The 18,157-nt window shown below is 39.5% G+C and overlaps 1 protein-coding gene across 2 annotated transcripts in view; it reads left to right on the top strand.

The window, feature by feature from the left end:
- col11a1a (collagen, type XI, alpha 1a) overlaps positions 1–18,157 on the top strand; it is a 62,215-nt gene that overhangs the window by 19,283 nt on the left and 24,775 nt on the right. Inside the window, exons 8-40 of one of the 2 annotated variants that reach the window (XM_056738750.1) lie at positions 1,228–1,536; positions 2,296–2,358; positions 2,530–2,571; positions 2,685–2,747; positions 3,915–3,989; positions 4,774–4,857; positions 5,291–5,347; positions 6,282–6,335; positions 6,420–6,473; positions 6,681–6,734; positions 6,845–6,898; positions 7,905–7,958; positions 8,069–8,113; positions 8,284–8,337; positions 8,417–8,461; positions 8,606–8,659; positions 9,415–9,459; positions 9,676–9,729; positions 10,607–10,651; positions 10,798–10,851; positions 10,934–10,978; positions 11,701–11,754; positions 11,859–11,966; positions 12,090–12,143; positions 14,293–14,346; positions 15,148–15,192; positions 15,306–15,359; positions 15,455–15,499; positions 16,084–16,137; positions 16,225–16,278; positions 16,529–16,582; positions 16,682–16,789; positions 18,028–18,117. In XM_056738750.1, coding sequence (XP_056594728.1) covers positions 1,228–1,536; positions 2,296–2,358; positions 2,530–2,571; positions 2,685–2,747; positions 3,915–3,989; positions 4,774–4,857; positions 5,291–5,347; positions 6,282–6,335; positions 6,420–6,473; positions 6,681–6,734; positions 6,845–6,898; positions 7,905–7,958; positions 8,069–8,113; positions 8,284–8,337; positions 8,417–8,461; positions 8,606–8,659; positions 9,415–9,459; positions 9,676–9,729; positions 10,607–10,651; positions 10,798–10,851; positions 10,934–10,978; positions 11,701–11,754; positions 11,859–11,966; positions 12,090–12,143; positions 14,293–14,346; positions 15,148–15,192; positions 15,306–15,359; positions 15,455–15,499; positions 16,084–16,137; positions 16,225–16,278; positions 16,529–16,582; positions 16,682–16,789; positions 18,028–18,117 — 2,178 coding nt within the window. The remainder of the gene's footprint in view (positions 1–1,227; positions 1,537–2,295; positions 2,359–2,529; positions 2,572–2,684; positions 2,748–3,914; positions 3,990–4,773; positions 4,858–5,290; positions 5,348–6,281; positions 6,336–6,419; positions 6,474–6,680; positions 6,735–6,844; positions 6,899–7,904; positions 7,959–8,068; positions 8,114–8,283; positions 8,338–8,416; positions 8,462–8,605; positions 8,660–9,414; positions 9,460–9,675; positions 9,730–10,606; positions 10,652–10,797; positions 10,852–10,933; positions 10,979–11,700; positions 11,755–11,858; positions 11,967–12,089; positions 12,144–14,292; positions 14,347–15,147; positions 15,193–15,305; positions 15,360–15,454; positions 15,500–16,083; positions 16,138–16,224; positions 16,279–16,528; positions 16,583–16,681; positions 16,790–18,027; positions 18,118–18,157) is intronic. The other variant, XM_056738751.1, reaches the window with a different exon arrangement.

The raw sequence follows: 18,157 nt of genomic DNA, 5'->3' as shown, positions 1-18,157 counted from the left end.
ACGAAGATTAAAAAAATATGTGCCGAATGCACATATTGTAGCCCCAACCATCACTGATAAGATCATGTATTCAATTACCAACAGTTCCCTAAACAAGCTGATATAAATGCATTTATGTGTTGATATTCAGACTCCAAATAACAGAATAAAATGAAAGTTCTCAAAGTTTGTGCTGCTGTAGTCTAGTATAAGAGTTCTGGCTCTGTTGGTTTGCAACAGAACTGAACTCTTTCAATATATTTATAGTGCAAATTTGGTGTAATTTTAGTGGAATATTTGTTGTGTTTTCAGTGATCATATTCAGCACTGAATGCTTTTGTAGTTGTCTTTTAAATATTGCAATTTTTGCTGTGTCAAATGCATTGAGTTCGGTAACATTTCTACATACTTTGTATTTAACATTTTACAACTGTTACTGTATCTTGCATTTGATCACATCATGGGCGCAATAGTATGAGCAATTATAAAACCCTCTAGTGGGATTTCAGACATATTTTACCCTTTAATCATAATTTGATTTTAACATTGTGTTCATCGAAGAAAAAGACAGAAATCATCATAGACTGCAATTTAGTTGCATACTTAATGAATTATTAATAAATAATGCTTTTATAATCAGTAAGTTAATGCTTTTAAATGTCCCTCTAAAAACACTACAAAAAAGTCCAGGAAATTTGGCAAAACGTATTTCTAAAAAAATGTTTTTCAAAGATTTGTGGTATATTTATTCTTTAAACATCTTCCCAAGTACTTCCTCTCATCGGGACAAAAAAGCGTTACCTTTTTACTGCCCAGTGTTAAAGTGCTTTCTTAAAGGGATAGTTCACTCAAAAATGAAAATACATTTACTCATTCTCTTGTCATTTTAAACCCGTAGGACGTCAAAAGAAGATCATTTTGAAGAATGTTGGTAACCGAACAACGCCGGTACCCATTGACGTGCATTGGATTTGTGTCCACACAACAGAAGTAAATGTGATTCAGTTACCAGCGTTCTTCAAAATATCTTCTTTTGTGTTCTACAAAAGAAAAAAGGTCATGCATGTTTGAAATGACAGGTGGGTGAATAAGTTTGTGAGTGAACGATCCCTTTAATATGCTATATTCTTTTGCTCTGCATTAGAACATAAACGCATTAGTATTTGCTTTAACAGCTTAAACTAACATTCATTTCTCCCCCGTTGCTCAAACCTTCCTCCTCCCGCTGCATTATTTGGTTAAAATAAGGCAGAGGAAGAGGAGGTTTTCAGTGACTTCGTCACTGATGTGCCCGAGGCTTCTCTGGACCCGACCGCTGCTCCAGAGCCTGTGATGCCCAGTGGCACCGCCGAGCCCGTTGCAGTGGATACCTACGACTTTAAGGAGTATGATCTTAAAGAATATGATTTGACTGGGCTTAACAAAAATCAGTATGAGTACGGAGCATATGATGAGTTCGGCCGCGTCGCTCCGAACCCCACGGCCAACTATGAGGACTTTTTCGGGCCGGGGGTGGCTGCAGAAACCGACATAGACGAAACCGAAGTGAGGTCGGAAGTAAGTATGGATCTGTCCCGAGATCCGGGAGCGTTGTGCTTGGACTCTTGGTTATGCATCCTTGACTCTATAGTGCACCATTCTGCATGAGGTCCATCTCGTTGTTTGACTTCTTCAGTGGGTTGGTTTATGGTAAATAACTCGAAAACTTATATTTTGTCATCATTTATTTGCATGGGTGAATAAATGCTGATAGAATTTACAGTTTGGGATGAACTCTGTGTTGTCATTGGCATGTTTTAAAACATACTGCGCAGACCTGTGCATCTCTTCTCTCTGTCTATGTTGGTTCCCTCTCTAATGAATTTCAGTAAATCACCTTTCTTCCTTCCTCTCATTCATATTACCCTCACATACATACACAGATCTTTACACGGACACACGATCTGAGCTGCTGCGATTTGAACTCCCTGACTGTCAGCGCCTTATCTCACGGGTTGCCCCGGGGACACGGCAATTACCCCATACCACAGACCCAGCTGTCTGCACACACACACCCTTCTCCTCCTCTTTACCCTAAAGAGGCTCATTCTTCCCCATACAAATTTTCAGAGTACCAGTAGCCATCTTATCACCCACCTGGTCCCAGGTTCGAGGGTCTGACAATGATCACATACTGCAGATGGTTGCATGACAGTTCACAGCTCACACACTTTGCACCACCACTAACAGTTATAGATTGCTTGTAGAATCTTTTACCTTTCCTCTGGATATATCACCTGTCTGTCTGTCTCATCTCATGTTCCTCTATGTTTCCAGGTGGGAGGAGGTGCTGTTCTGGGACAGAAAGGAGAAAAGGGAGAGCCTGCCGTTATTGAGCCGGTGGGTTAGGGACAATCCTGCACAATCCTCACAATTCCTGTGACATCCAAACTGTAATGTTGTGCACCTTGTCTGTGTCTATTAGCGTTAAGCCCAAACTTGGCAAACTGTTTAGCAGATACACTGTATCTATTTATATAGGTTTTAAATGATTTTGTTTATTTATCATAGGGAATGCTAATTGAGGGGCCTTCCGGACCACCTGGCCCTTCCGTGAGTTACTTATATTTGACACTTACAATAGTTGTAACTTTGATCTGAATTTGTCTAGAATCTTGAAAATAGACTTAAATGTAATTATACTCAATTTGCTTTTGTGTCTGTAGGGTCTACCAGGTCCTCCAGGTTTGCAAGGCCCCCCTGGTCCTGCTGGAGATTCAGGTGACAGGGTGAGGATTTATTGTTGTCTAACCATTCCACGGGCTTTAAGCTAAGTGTCCATTTCCTGGTTGTAACTTTCTTTATTACTTGAAGTTCAGTGAAGTTTTCACTCGTCTTTTACAGCCCTGGTTGATAGGCTTAAGATGTAAAGCTGAAAGAAGCGTGTTAAAGAACTTGTGAAACTTACTATCCATCAATCAAACCAAATTAGGAAATATATCATAAGATCAATACTTGCACGGAGGAATGAATGGTGGTTTTTCAATATATAAAATATTTTCATGAAATGAAACGTGGCACTTATATGAATCTGTGTATATGTATGCAAAAGACATCCACCGTTGCAGAAAACTTCGTCTGCCTTGAAATGGTCGAGGATAATTATCATTAGAAAGTCTCACACCCACTCCACAGTCTGTCTGGCACTCTGATGTTAGGTTTGTTTTGTGGATATTGCACGTCTGCGTATACAAATGTGCGAGCGCACACACACACACACACACACACACACACAAGGATTCTAATGATGCAACTAACACACATCTTGCAGCACAACATCCCTCTCGGTAAACCTCATAGGATGGAATAGCTATTAATAAAGAGAGGTGGTAATGTATAAAAGGCTTTTAAACTAAATTGCAAATATATAGTGAAAATATTACGCAGATAAGCTAATGTAAATGTCAATAAAATAGATTTTACATAAATGCTTTAATAACAGGATTTAAAATAAGAATCTGGTTAGGCATGTTCAAATGCTGAGCATTGGAAACTAAATGTAATTCTGACATAATGACCATCAAAGTTTGATTTCAAACATGAATTCATTTTAATAAAGATATCAAGGTTATATTTTCACATAATGTTCTTTGTCAGAAAGGACGATTTAAGTAGAACATGTTGTAAATCATAAAAATGGCTTTAGCTGGATTTTCACATGTTGTAACAGTATTATTTCCTTTCCTTATGATCCAAGATCATTTAAACACAGTCAGTATATTTAAAATAGGGTCTTCACTTAAGTATAAGGTGGATCTCTCTTTCTCTCTCTCTATTCTTGTCTCTTTGCCACCCTTTGATCTCTCTCCCTCCTGGCATTCTCGTACCTGGGTGTTGTCAAGTCAAGAAGTGTCGAGTTCCCAAATTATATAATTTCTCTCTTTGTGCTTCCCCAGGGTCCTAACGGCCGAGCTGGTCTTCCCGGAGCAGATGGTATCCCAGGCCCCCCTGGTACTATGCTGATGTTGCCAGTAAGACCCCTAAAAGCACTTGTATATCTTAGAATGCCAATCTAACAAACAGTAAACAGCTCTTTTATTAGATTTTACGACTATTGTGTACCACAAGAGTCACACATTACAGCAATGAAGAAAATCATTCAATTATATGTTTCTAAGATTGGAAATATTTTAAAAAGGTACACCACTATCCTATGATATACTAAAATATACTGTAATAATGGACTATAGTGTATCGCACATTTCATTTGCAGACATAAACAAGTATATATATTCCTGGGAAAACAAACGCAATACTCCACCAATTAAAGGGATTGTTCATCCAAAAATTTTAATTCTGTCATCCTTGCATAATAATGCATAAACTCATATTTTTTTTCCGATGAACACAGAGAAAGATATTTGGAAGAATGTTTGTGATTTTCAGTTCCGGGACATCATTTACTATAGTAGGAAGAATTAAATGATTGTCAAAGGTGTCCGAGAACTCTTCGTTTTCTTAAATTCTTCAAAATATCTGATTATGTGTTCAACAGAATAGAAAAATACAATATTTCTTTCCTAGTATGGTAGTGGATGATGTCCCAGAACTGTAAATTGCTTACATTCTTCCAAATATCTTTCTCTGTATTCATTGGAGCAAAGAAATGTATACAAGTTTGAACAAACCTGAGGATGAATAAATGATGACAGATTTTTCATTTTTGGATGAACTATCCCTTTAAGTTACAATATATAGTAAATTTCAGTATAGCATCGTATGAAATGTTACTAATTGTGTGTTTGTGTTTCACAGTTCCGTTTCGGCGGTGATAGTGAGAAAGGTCCAGTGGTGTCCGCTCAAGAGGCCCAGGCTCAGGCCATTCTCTCACAAGCCCGGGTGAGTACACGACACGGTCCAATGCAAGCTCAAGCAACGGGCCAAATGGCCCCAGAGCTTCACCCAGCTGTTTGTTGAGGGGGATGTCAGGGACTCTTCACTGTTTGCAGGGAAGAGGTGGGACGTGAGGTCAGAGGGAGGGAGGGGATTTAGTCCGTCCTTGTTTGCGCTAAAACAAGAGTGAAACGGAGCTGCAGAGTGTCCGTTGACTCACGCGGGGAGACTGTTAAAAATACTAAAGTTCACGACCCGCAGGAGGACGACCCCGACAGGTGTTGCAGATTAGCGTAAGCGGCACGATCTGTCCTTGACAAATGCTGACACCGCCCCACCCTCTCATAAAGACAGAAGATGTCAACCCAAAATATTTGTGTTTGAAGTTAGACTATTAGGTTGTTGTCCAATGGTTTTGATTCTGTATTTGTGTCCACAGCTCGCCATGAGAGGTCCCTCAGGTCCAATGGGTCTTACTGGAAGATCAGGACCAGTGGTGAGTTTCAGTTACCCCATGACCTCTGCAAGGGTCTCGCCCAGTTTGGGTTTGAGTGTCCTGACACTTGACCTGAACTGAAATGTAATGTACTGATTTAGCTTATAACACTGATTTAATGTAATGCACTGCTTCATCATTAAGCAAAACATAATGTCAGAGCATTTTCAACACACAACATTAAACCTCCAACGATTTGAATCTCTTTTTTCGCGGCTGTGCTGAAGAGAGGAGAGTAATTTGTCATCTATGGTTGTGCTCCATTAACCAGAAAATCTATCTCAGATCGTCGACTATTAGCTGGTATCATCCAGACCTGTTGATACACGATCAGACAGTCAACTCAAGTCTAAACAATTTCACGCAGGAAATTTACATGCTCAGATATGACAAACCAATAGCAAAGATACAAGAAATGAGAAAAAGTGGGTCGACACACTTGTCACGCATATAACAAGCTGAGATCTTTATAATTATGATATTTATCTCATAAAGAAGTCTGCTATGAATCTTTAGATGTGTAATTTGAAAGCAGACAGATTCAATTACTTGAACTTCCAAATGATTCCTCTTGTGACTAGTGTAGGGTGCGTTTAAAGAATAAACACAAACTCTCAAATCATCTTTTAAATGAGCTAAATATGTCTGGCTTAGAGGGCATCAATTTCAAAATCATGAGTTTCAGAATTCATATGAAGATGCCAAAGATTACATTCTTCCAAAATAACTACAAGTCACAAAATAACTACAGTGCTTCTTAAAACAAACCAAAACCTGTTGACGCCGTACGTCTCTGAGAGACTCCAGAACGAGACAAATTGTATTTACTGAGAAAGACTGCCACCTGCTGTTTGTTTTAATATAGTGCAGAAATGTCTTTCAATGAGTTGGTTGTGTCTGATGATCTCATCTCTCTGGTGTCAATCTTCTTTAGGGTCTTCCAGGTGCTCCTGGACTGAAGGGAGACAGCGGAGACCCTGGTCATCAGGTGAGATGGCAAAAACGATGACCTAATAACACCTAATTTATTATTGTTTATCTACCTACAAAATGATTTCTCTTTACATGACAGGGTCCGAGGGGTATGCAGGGCCCACCAGGGCCGATTGGAAAATCTGGCAAGAGGGTAAGATTTTTTTGAAGTTTACAAAAACAGAAAACTTTCGATACCAAACGGTGAAGCATGTTGTAAACATGATTATGATACTTTGCAATTCAGAGACAAATTCAAGGGATGTTCACTGACACTTTACTGTAGACGTTTTTATTATACTCTGTTTCTCGTTATTAGGAGCATACATAATGGTTCTTATTTGTTTTATCCTTTGGACAGGGGCGTGCCGGAGCCGATGGGGGCCGTGGTATGCCTGGAGAGTCAGGATCCAAGGTACAAAAAACAGAGACCCTCTTTTTGACTCGCATATTTAGAGCAAAATTGATCAGCTATTCAGTGGAAATGTAAGATGAATGCGCTCATGTTTAACGTTGTCTTGACAGGGTGACAGAGGTTTTGACGGGCTTCCTGGTCTACCTGGTGATAAGGGTCATCGGGTGAGTGGTCAACGCACACACACAGATCCCAGGAGAACCTTTCAGAAGCTGTCGTTGTGGCAGATTGGTTAAAGTGAATGAACAGCGTTGTCTAGAGGGGGTACTTATGAGCAATATATAGCCTGAAGAGATTCATTACATTTGTCCACTTTTTGAAGCAGGTCTTAATGTGTCACTGCTTAAACCAACACATATTCATATGAATCCATAACACTGAACGGTCTGTGACACAAGTAGAAAACAGTCATCATAGAAAACTGAGAAACAAACCAAAAAATGACGTCATATATTAGCTCGCTGTAGCTACAATATAATGTTATTAAACAACTGTCATGACAAGCTTTAGTAATACAAAAAAATACAATAAAACTGTCATGATATTTTCAGCTCTCCTGATTGAAGTATGTAATAAAAGTCATCAAAATAAAATGGTGATTAATTATTTAAACAGTAATGTGTCATAACTGTCTTTACTGTCATTGTTAATTTACTGCATTATATTTAATGAATGCTCTTGATACCTCATATTCTAGTTGAATATATGCAAATCCATATCTTCAAATGACATGGTTTTCCCAGAAAAAGTCATGACAATTCATCATAATTTAGACTCTCTGAAATTTTTTATCCTGTAGTCCAAAATGTGACAACATGGATGCCAAACATGCAGCAAATTTTGTTGATTTGGATTTTTTAGAAAGCAAAAAATGAGGAATGGATTTAATTATTACGTAAAATGAGGCTTGGAAGATTGCAATCTGCCTTTAAGGAGAAGAATTATTATATTTAAAAAAAGGCTTTGATAGAATTTAACTAGCTCTTATATTGATTGCTATGTAACATAATGCTCTTCTCAGCTAACATTAGCATGTGTGTGGCGTGCTTATCCTTGTGTAGGCTTATTCCAGTATTTTCTTATACAATAGTAATAATTACAGGACTCCAAAAGAAACCATCAACTCTTCTGGAGGTAATATTGTATTCAACCTCTGTCTTTCTCTAACAGGGTGAGTCTGGCCCTGCTGGACCCCCAGGACCTCCTGGAGAAGACGGTCCAAGGGTAAGCACTCGTACTAAAGAGACAAAAGAGAAACACAAATGCCAAAATAAAATCTTTTTGTGGCTTCATCTATGCCAAATTTTGATATTCATTTTATTTCTTATCTACAGGGAGAAGATGGAGAGATCGGACCAAGAGGTCTGGCTGGTGAGAGTGTAAGTGTCTCTCCCGCGTAATAATGATCATTTAGTTACAAAGCAGTGATTTTATGTATAATGTGCCACTAGGGGGCAGAACATAATTAAGTATCCTATTTATGATTCATTCCTATATTCAGATGAGTATATTTGCATGGTTTAATATGATCCCTAATCTCTTTTCTCAGGGCCCCCGTGGTCTTCTTGGTCCTAGAGGTCCTCCTGGGCCATCCGGGCAGCCTGTAAGTGTTTCACAGTATAACTTTGTGAATCTAATGCTCATGGCTTTCTTTTTTAATCTCTGACCATTGATTTTCGCAGGGAATCGCTGGTGTTGATGGTCCACATGGCCCCAAAGGAAACATGGTAAGAGAGCTTCTCAGCCCGAGCATTTTGTTTGTTGCATTATGATCGCATTTATGCCAAAGAGAACACATTTCAACTGCTGCATGTCAACTCATACATCTGCGACAACGTTGTCAGTGATTTTTATTTGTCTGTGATGTATAGGGACCGCAGGGAGAACCTGGTCCCCCGGGACAACAGGGAATCCCAGGAACACAAGTAAGTACAAACACCAAAAAAAATAAATAAAGACGGAATATGTAGACTTGCTTGTTTTTATGTAGTTGGAATGTAGTTTCTAATGTGCGTGAAACTGACTGGTTGCCTTTGGATTGGCCGGTCCATTTGCCATGCATTGGTTGTACTTTCCTTCACATTTAAGTCTGCGTTCATGTTGTTTGCAAATAAAATGGTGAGGAGGATTATTTGTTCATTGTTGTTGAACCTCGTGAAGCGTTCATTTTGGTTTGCTAAACGATTGTATTCTTAAAAGCTATAATGTGTTATAATTGGAATTCAGTTGACCCTTTTGCTAGCTTATTTTCAAATGGCTCTCTCATTGAGGTTCTAGCGGCACAGTGAACCGATCTACAATATTTTTGTAAGTCTGCTGGTCTCACTCGAGGAAGTGGGCAACAGAAAGCATCTCATTCATAAAGCCCAACCTGCAGCGGTCAAATCACTGAGCTCAGATTTCCTCACACACACAAACACACTGGACCAGCCGCTGTAAATACACACATTGTAAACATACATATATGCACACACATTCAAGCATGCTGTGCAAATACTAGTGACCCTGCCAATAGACACACACACACACTGTGCATACAGTAACAGTACAATACGTCCATTATTGGGTTTGTGTCATCAGTTAGGGGCTGCTCTCTACCTAAGCCTACCCCTGTATCTCCCCCTGCCCTGCTGCCATGGCAACAAAGCCTGATATTTTCAGTCTGTTTTTTGTTGTACAGGGTCTTCCAGGTCCACAGGGTCCCATCGGATCGCCCGGAGAGAAAGTAAGCCTGTCATAGCCTTCATTATTATGCATTCACTCAAAGCATAATACTTTTGAAACAGAAATATGCATTTAAAGTCACAATTATAAAATGACTACACGATGTCATCTTTTCTCATTAAATAAGCACAGATTTTATATTCAATTTGTGACATTTATATTATAGTGTCATTTTTCATTGAAATGCATCAAAATGATTTTTTATTTCTCTGTGTAGGGTCCTCAGGGGAGATCGGGCTTGCCTGGATTGCCTGGCGCTGATGGACCGCCTGTAAGTATAAGATCTCACTTCACAGCTCCACAAAATGATATATCGCATTGGATTGCAATTAGTCCGAAACACGTTGTTAAATTAAAACCTCTCTGGCCCAGTATTGTCGAAGAATAATGAGTACAGGAAACAGAATACCATTACAACAGCCTCCACCAGCTATTTGCCCTCATACACATTTCACATAAACTGATGATATATACTATAGCTCATATATAGATGATATATACTATAGCTATATACTAAAGTAAGTATAATGGCATCATATAAGAGATCTCTAATCAGAAAAACAGGTGTATACCTTTATTTGAACAGTTTCACAGAAACAGTTCGAACTGTGCTGCGGTGCTTTGCACATCTTGATATTTTTGCTATGTTATGCTCTTTTGGATAATGTAGTTTGAGTCCAGCTGAATTCCCCCTTTCTCTAAAGTGTATAGAATAAATATAAAATATAAGCCAATAAAATATCAGCTCAAAGTCCCCATGTAAATGTAACCTGTAAGAGTCATAGTTGATATCAAAGTGATAATCCATAAATGCAACTGTGTATCTTGGCTCTATTTGCATTGATGCTCAATGAATATGCAAATTAGTCCCTGCCTCCAACTATTCACACCAGTTCAGACCTCCTGATCCCCTGGGTCATCTGTGAATGGTTTGCAACATGTTTCTGATGTAGAAAAAATAGATGGTTTCAAACCACGTTTTTGAGACTGTCTTTGGAAATCTGCTCCTATTAAGAACACGACAGACATATAAACCTTCACAGTCAAAAACATTTAGTCAAATTTTCTGAGCATACTCCGTAGCTAAAATAACACACTCCTGTCACTCACCTGAGAAATACCAGAATTGAATAACATTCTTTCTACAGGGACATCCTGGAAAGGAGGGTCCGCCCGGAGAGAAAGGCACTTTGGTGAGCAAACAGTACTTACTGTTATATTCTCTAGTCATTCTACATCATTTATAGATTGTAAATCCGTTCGGTTCATTTGGCAAAGTCTCGGACCTAAAAAAGCTGTTCAGCTATAAATAATGATATTCTCCTATTGTCATTCTCAGGGTCAACCTGGTCCCCAAGGGCCCATCGGCTATCCTGGCCCTCGCGGTGTGAAGGTAAAGCAGTTCGTGTGTTGGATTTAGATGTGTTCGCGTGAAGTGCAGATCTTTGACTGATCACATACCTTCTGTCTCACAGGGTGCAGATGGCGTTCGTGGTCTAAAGGGAGGCAAAGGAGAGAAGGTACGTGTACATCGACACCAAATCCATCACCTAGATGTTATAAGCACTACTTGACTATAATGGCAGTTCACAGCAAGCGCCGAAATGCACTGAAGTGTCCACATCCTCCACTTGTACATCACACCACATCAAGTGCTGTTTAATCATGCAGAGTGATCGCAACACTTATTATGTACTTAAAATCACTCCGTAACCTTCGATTATGTCCGTGTGCATGCAATGTTCTTTTGTGAAATCCATCAACGATTTTGAAAGGATTTCTAATCAGGCTGATTACAGATTTAAATGTAAATAGCGTGAAAATGATATGCGATGTTTAATGGTGGAATTGATGCTCGAGTGCCATCGTGAGAGGCCTTGCAGCACACAAAGCCACATAAATAAAGAATAGCTGAAGGGTGCCACAAATGACATTATGCAAACAAACACGTGCACCAAAATTAGGAATAAGAAATATACGAGTGACACACAAAATCTTATGAATACAACCCAGATGATGGATTAAGTAAACTGTATCTGAGTCAAGTTCATTTTATTAGTATGCATACTTGTAAAAGACTTGACTGCAATGCTGAATTATTGCCACCAGGGGGAAGTGTAGTACAACTCTATAAAGAAGGACCGAGCCGCTGTATTTCTACGCATGAACCACATCTTCATCACCTCCACAAGTTTTCCCTGATGTCTGTGTTAGTTACCATTTTCTCTCATTTTGCTTTCAGGGTGAGGACGGTTTCCCAGGTTTCAAGGGAGACATGGGTCTTAAAGGTGACAGGGTAAATAAACGACATTCAGACACTTTGGCGTCCATCCCATGCTAATTTTACTGCATGAATCATATAGAGCATCTCTGATTGGCTGGTCTTTTTTGTGTGTTTAGGGTGAGCTCGGATTGGCCGGCCCCAGAGGTGAGGACGGACCGGAGGGCCCGAAAGGTCGCTCAGGCCCCAACGGTGAATCTGGCCCCTTGGGCCCCGCTGGAGAAAAGGTGGATTTCTGTTGATTACGGTTTACTGTACTTAGCGTACGGGGAAGAGATCTGGACCTTTTGTTATGAATATTAATGTTTGTCCAAAGACGCACTAATGATGCTTGGTTTGTTTTTCACCAGGGCAAGCTCGGCGTACCTGGATTGCCTGGATATCCGGGACGTCAAGGGCCAAAGGTACGCACTTATATTAAACATGACACCTGTACCTGCATCACGATTCTTTCACTTACGAGCAAGACAACAACTCCTCTCATTAGCATGAACTAATGCCCTCCTGAGAATGAATTATGCATGGAACAGTGAGCAAGGCTTTTTTATTATGGACAACTTATGGCAAGATTGTTCCCACCGCTGTTGGGGATGCTGGTCACGCAAGCTACAGGAACATCCCAGAGTACAGATGCTCTTGTTAGGCCTCTTTTCAACAACGGCATTAGTTGGCAAGCAGTTTGGCTGTATCCAGCCCCAAACTAGATCTTAAGACCTTCTGGCAACATTACATTTTGCTGTTGTTCTTCTGAAACCTCATTGCTCCATATTTTGTGATTTTAGTTTTAATAAATCAATATTATTTGTCACCCTCTATGTTTGTGACTGGGTTTTCAAGCCAATTTCTAGCCAATGAAAATGATAAAAAAAAAGGCTATGCCAACTTTGACAACATAGTATTTAGTAGCTCAAAAAGTTTTTTTTCCCTTTTCTGAAAAACTGCAAATTTGGACATTTCAGTTTTCGGAAGAACCGCAGCGATTTGCTATATTAAAACTTAAAACATTCAAGAATGGCCTAAGAATGAGAGTGTGCAAATTCAAATGAATCATATTTATTTATAATGCACATTTAAAAACAACAGCTGTTGGGCAAAGTGCTGTTCAAAATTAAAACATAAACCAATATACAAAAGTAAACAAAACACAACAACAAATAGTACACTACAGTTATGCCACTGTGCTTACTTGTGACCATATGCAATAGTGAATAAATACGTTTTAACTTAACTCATGTTTCATGCGATTGATAGAGGCACATATATTGCAGATTTCACAATTACTTCGCATTTAAAGTAAGGGTTTACAAAAAAAAATTCTGCCATCATTTACTCACCGTCTAGTCATTTTAAACCAGTATGACTTTCTTTTTTCTGCAGAACACAAAAGAAGATGTTTGAAAAATGATGTAAAACCAAACAACAGCGGGACCCATTCACTTCCACTGGTTTTGTGTCCATGCGTGAATTGGTCCTGCTGTTGTTTGGTTTTACATCATTTTTCAATCTTTAATTGTGTTTTGCAAACAAAAAAAAACCAAGTCATTCAGGTTTAAAATGACAAGAGGGCGAGTAAATGATGACAGAATTTTCATTTCTGTGTGAACATTCACTTTATAGCTTCTCTTGGATTTGTTGGAATAAAGCCCATTTTTAGCGAACATGCTAATTCAGGGTTAGATTTAAAATCCAAGTTTCTAGCTAGCAGGATTAAGGAACGATAGACAAGTGATGTGATTACAAGCACTTTGGCATCCCATCATCTCCCCGTCGGTCAGGAATGGATTCGACCAGACTGCCAACTCTCAAATTATCATGAAGTGCACTTTTAAGACCAGCCATCACCGTGGTTACTGGCTTCAGCGTTGTGGCATATTGCATTACATAACCGTCGCTATATCACCTTTAGAGTTTCATAACATCCTTTGTGGTAAATCAAACCCGATTTCTGCAGGGCCCGGCTACAATGAATGTGTAAAACAGTGTATTGATTTTCTTTCTCCAATGCTTATATTGCTGCTGGGATTGAGAAACGCCGGTAAGCTCTTTTTAATTTACTGCATTTGGAAAGAGAGAGAGAAAAAACTGAAAGTGAGTGAGCGCCGATTAAGACTCATCGACGGTGACTCTTAATCGTCTGTTTGGTTGTTTGTTTGTTTACATCCGGAGTGCTGTTTCTGTTGAATTTTCTCCTAGACCTTTTTCCTAGCAAAGATTCCCAACGCTCTCCTGTGGTTAGTTTTGTGCAAATAAAACAAAGTAGCTGCTAACCGAGAACCACATTGTAGGGATATACTACACACTTTCGAAGGCTACTTTTGTGCTGCTGAATTATTCTAATAATAAAAGCTTGCCAACAACAGGGACACAAAGTCTCAAAGCTGTTTAAAACTCTGGCGGCGTAGGAAATTCAACGGTGCTAATGCTAACAGATCGTAATGGCATTTCAGTGTCAGATTCGGTAGTAGAGTTGGGACTCTGGAGTTCATCATTCATTAATATGCAGGTCCTGCACACCTTCCTTTCCTCCAATAAGCCTTTTCCTTTGATTCGCAGGGTTCGACCGGTTTCCCCGGATTCCCAGGAGCCAACGGAGAGAAAGGAACCAGGGTAAGATGGATTCTTCCAAGTGCGCGCGGCTTTATAACAAACACATGAAAAGTGCTGATTGATTCCTTTTATGAAAGGATTTGCATGATGACTCTGTACCAAAACATGGACTCAAATCAATAAGTCCCAACAAAAGATGCAGAAGCTATTGTGTTGACGGCGATTCAACATTGATCGTTCATCTGGAAAATGATTCAGGTTCAGAAATCGAAGCAGGTGTTTGAGTACATCAGGTGAAAGATCAACCGGGGATAGTCCACAGTAACAATTACATTTACCTTAAAGGTTTACTTTACGTTCACATTTACCTTTGGGTTTATTGGTGTATTTTACTCCTTCTGGGTTGTTCACATTTACGAGCTGCCCAATCGTGTTTACGACGTCAGGTGTGTTCAAGTTATTTTTGTCGGGACGGACAGCATGAACTAATACATCAGGTTTTTTAAATTTGGCTTATAGACAGTTTCAGCAGTTACAACATAAACAAACGACTTAACTTCCGGTAGAGTGCCTAAGCACTCATGATTTTATATATTCCTCGCAACACAAGTGTTAATTTCTCAAAGTTCACATAAATAAGTGCTCTTTGTGCTCTAATAAACCCACATCTCATCTAAAACAAATATCACAGCGGCACCCAGAAATCCTAAGGAAAGGTATCCAATGCTTGTTTTCCCTCATATGCGCCGACATCTCATCATGGCAAAAATAACTTTGACAATTGCAGCAATTTATTGTGTACAGCTATTGAATTCACTCTCAATATTTAGCCCAATCATATCTTTTCATTTCTTTTCAAAGGGTCTGGCAGGAAAAGCCGGTCCAAGAGGGCAAAGAGGTCCAACGGTATGCAATGCTTTTATAATTTAACCAACTCCTACTACCATGTTTATCAAGAAACATTCCTTCTAAATGAAACAATGCACATGCAGTTTTACTGAGCCTTGTTAAACTTTCAGGGTCCTCGAGGGGCACGTGGTGCCAGAGGCCCAACAGGAAAACTGGGCCCTAAGGTACAACTTTTTTATTCCTGCCGCTAACCACAAAGTGGTTTATTTTTGTGAGCTACCTTTAAACAGTCGTTATATTCTCTCTCATTATCTCACAGGGCACAGCAGGCAATGATGGTCCACCTGGTCCACCTGGTGAGAGAGTAAGTGCTACCCAGAATGCATTTCATCAGAAAATGTTTTCATCCCTGAGTGCTGTTAGTGAGAGTGATGCTTTTTCAAGAAGCACAGCGAGGATAAGCTCAGCATGTGGGAGAACTCCAGATAAGAGGACTTCCAAACAGACTCGTGTTTTCATCTGGAAGCTTTTATAGATTTATAAAGAGCTCTTCAGCATTAGACTACTGGAAGCCTGTTGGCCAAGACTTACATCACAGTGAAACCTGATGTTGTTTTGTTTGTTTCTGGCATGCCTCTGTTTACCTCTCTTTAATGTGATTTTCCTCTTTATTTGTCCGTCTGGATTTTACGCATTTTTTATGTTGTTGTTGAATGTTGACTTTGCATCATACTCTATATAGTTTTGGTTCTTAATAATTTATTCATGTGTTTTGTGTGTATATAAACAATGGAGCTTCGATTTTATGGATTGTACCACACTTTATTCTTCTCTTTTATATAGTCAACAGTCCTTGAATTTTTGGTGTTAAAATATCGGTGTGGCGATCATGCGCTTCTAATTTATTTCTAAATTAGACTGAATGTACTTTTCTCTTCTCTGTTCTAGGGACCTCAAGGGCCCCAGGGTCCTGTTGGTTTCCCAGGGCCAAAAGGTCCCCCTGTAAGTACATGTGCTGTTTTAAACACCATGGGATCGTCTTATGTCATGTAATTTACAGCATACTTTATTTATATTTTTGTTTTGAAGGGACCACCTGGAAAGGACGGGCTGCCCGGTCACCCTGGCCAGCGCGGTGAGACGGTAAGTGAATTGTTGCTTACTTGCTGCACCTCAGCAATTGCTTGAATAGCAGACATCATCGGTCAGGTGTTCAAGCATGTGGGTGCATAATCCTGCTGTGTCTGATCGTCTGGGGGATGCTCGTTTGTCACATGTCTGCCCATGGGAAATTTGTTAAGGATGATGGATGGATAGATAGATAGATAGATTGGTCTACCTGGCTACTCAGTCATTTTAGATTTGTATTAATTGCTGTTGAATTTGGTCCTAGGGATTCCAAGGCAAAACTGGCCCACCTGGACCTGGAGGTGTTGTCGGGCCTCAGGTGAGTTTTGCATTTTGTATGTATTTTGGTGCAGCTTTCATTTATACAAAAACTGAAAGCCTGTCAAGCTCACAAATGTGTCGGTAATGTTCTTGAAAGGGTCCAACAGGAGAGACTGGTCCCAATGGTGAAAGAGGACATCCTGGACCCCCTGGTCCTCCTGGAGAGCAAGGTCTTCCAGGCGCTGGTGGAAAAGAAGGTGCAAAGGTAAGTATCTTCATGTTTTGCACACAGTACATATTAATCAATGTTATGAAAAACATAAATACATAACCGTAAGTGATAACCACTATAGACAATAAGAAAGATAAACAGTATTTTTTATATTTTTTTAAATACTATCTGGCATAGAACGGCACAGCAAATTACCAAATGATGGTCAGGCTTATTGCTGTGTTTCTTTAAGAAATAGAAATACCATTAAGTTACCCAACAACCCGTTCTGTAGGGCAGTCAAGTTTTCACTTTCTAAATGGAACCTAAATTGTGCTTTTAAAAATCTGGATGGAATTTCTTCGAGCATCCGCCCTTCCTTTCTCGGTTTCAATTTCTGTCACTCCTGAATGGAGACACTTTAATCAGCTTGATCGGCCCACTTCAGACGGGCCGTCAGATGTGAGCGAACGCCCTGGAGGCAGAGAGAGTGCTGCCACAGTCTGACTCTTTCTGAAGTCTGATTTCACTCGTTCGTTTCCTCTAGTTATTAGCAAAAAATCACAGTGGTCCAATCAAAATGCACATCATCTACTAGGTCATAAGACATGGAGGTCAAGTGAACATGGCATTTTTTATAGGGAAAATATAATTGTGTTAAGCAAATCTCAACCTTCAATTTACAAACTCTCAAGTATCCAGTCTGTTGATGGATAAAGGGGCCGTCTGATTGCAGTTAACTCTTTTATGTAACTTGTTGGCCCCTGAAAAAACATATTGCATGTTTTTTTTGAGGATTTGCTTTTGATTGGTTCAAAGGTACTAATTTTTACTAAAGTATAAAGAAAAACGACACGAGTTGAGTTCGTACAGTAGCTTGAGTCTCCCAAAAAGTGGCAAAAAATGTGTGGCACCGTTCATCTCATTGCTGCATCATTGGCATACACAATTTGGGGGCAGGACTATCTATGTTCCTGACCAATGACGCTTCGAGGGCATATATATTTATATATATATATATATATATATATTGATCAATTATAAACACACTTTACCTTAAATTATGTTGTAAAGTAATAAAAGTAATTTGAATTAACAATTCTGACTTTTGGAGCAACACTTGATTTTAAGCTACCTAGCATGTTTGTTTAATCCATATTACGTTCATTATAATCAGCGGACAATCAATTTTGTGGTTAGAATGTATTTTTATTATAAACTTAATGGATAGTTATAGGCTTAATGAAATAAATATTGTAATTTCCTGAACCCTTGCGACTGTCTGTCCGCAGGGAGATCCAGGTCCTCAGGGCACTTCTGGAAAAGACGGGCCTCCGGGTCTGAGAGGATTCCCGGGAGAGCGAGGTCTTCCTGGAGCGACGGTAAGATCACGTCTCCGCCGCAAATAAAGCGCGCAGATAA

This window comes from Triplophysa dalaica, chromosome 23 (genome assembly GCF_015846415.1).
Source record: "Triplophysa dalaica isolate WHDGS20190420 chromosome 23, ASM1584641v1, whole genome shotgun sequence".
Lineage (NCBI taxonomy): Eukaryota > Metazoa > Chordata > Actinopteri > Cypriniformes > Nemacheilidae > Triplophysa > Triplophysa dalaica.
The sequence above is the reverse complement of the archived record's forward strand: the minus strand, read 5'-3'. Positions and strand labels throughout refer to the sequence as shown.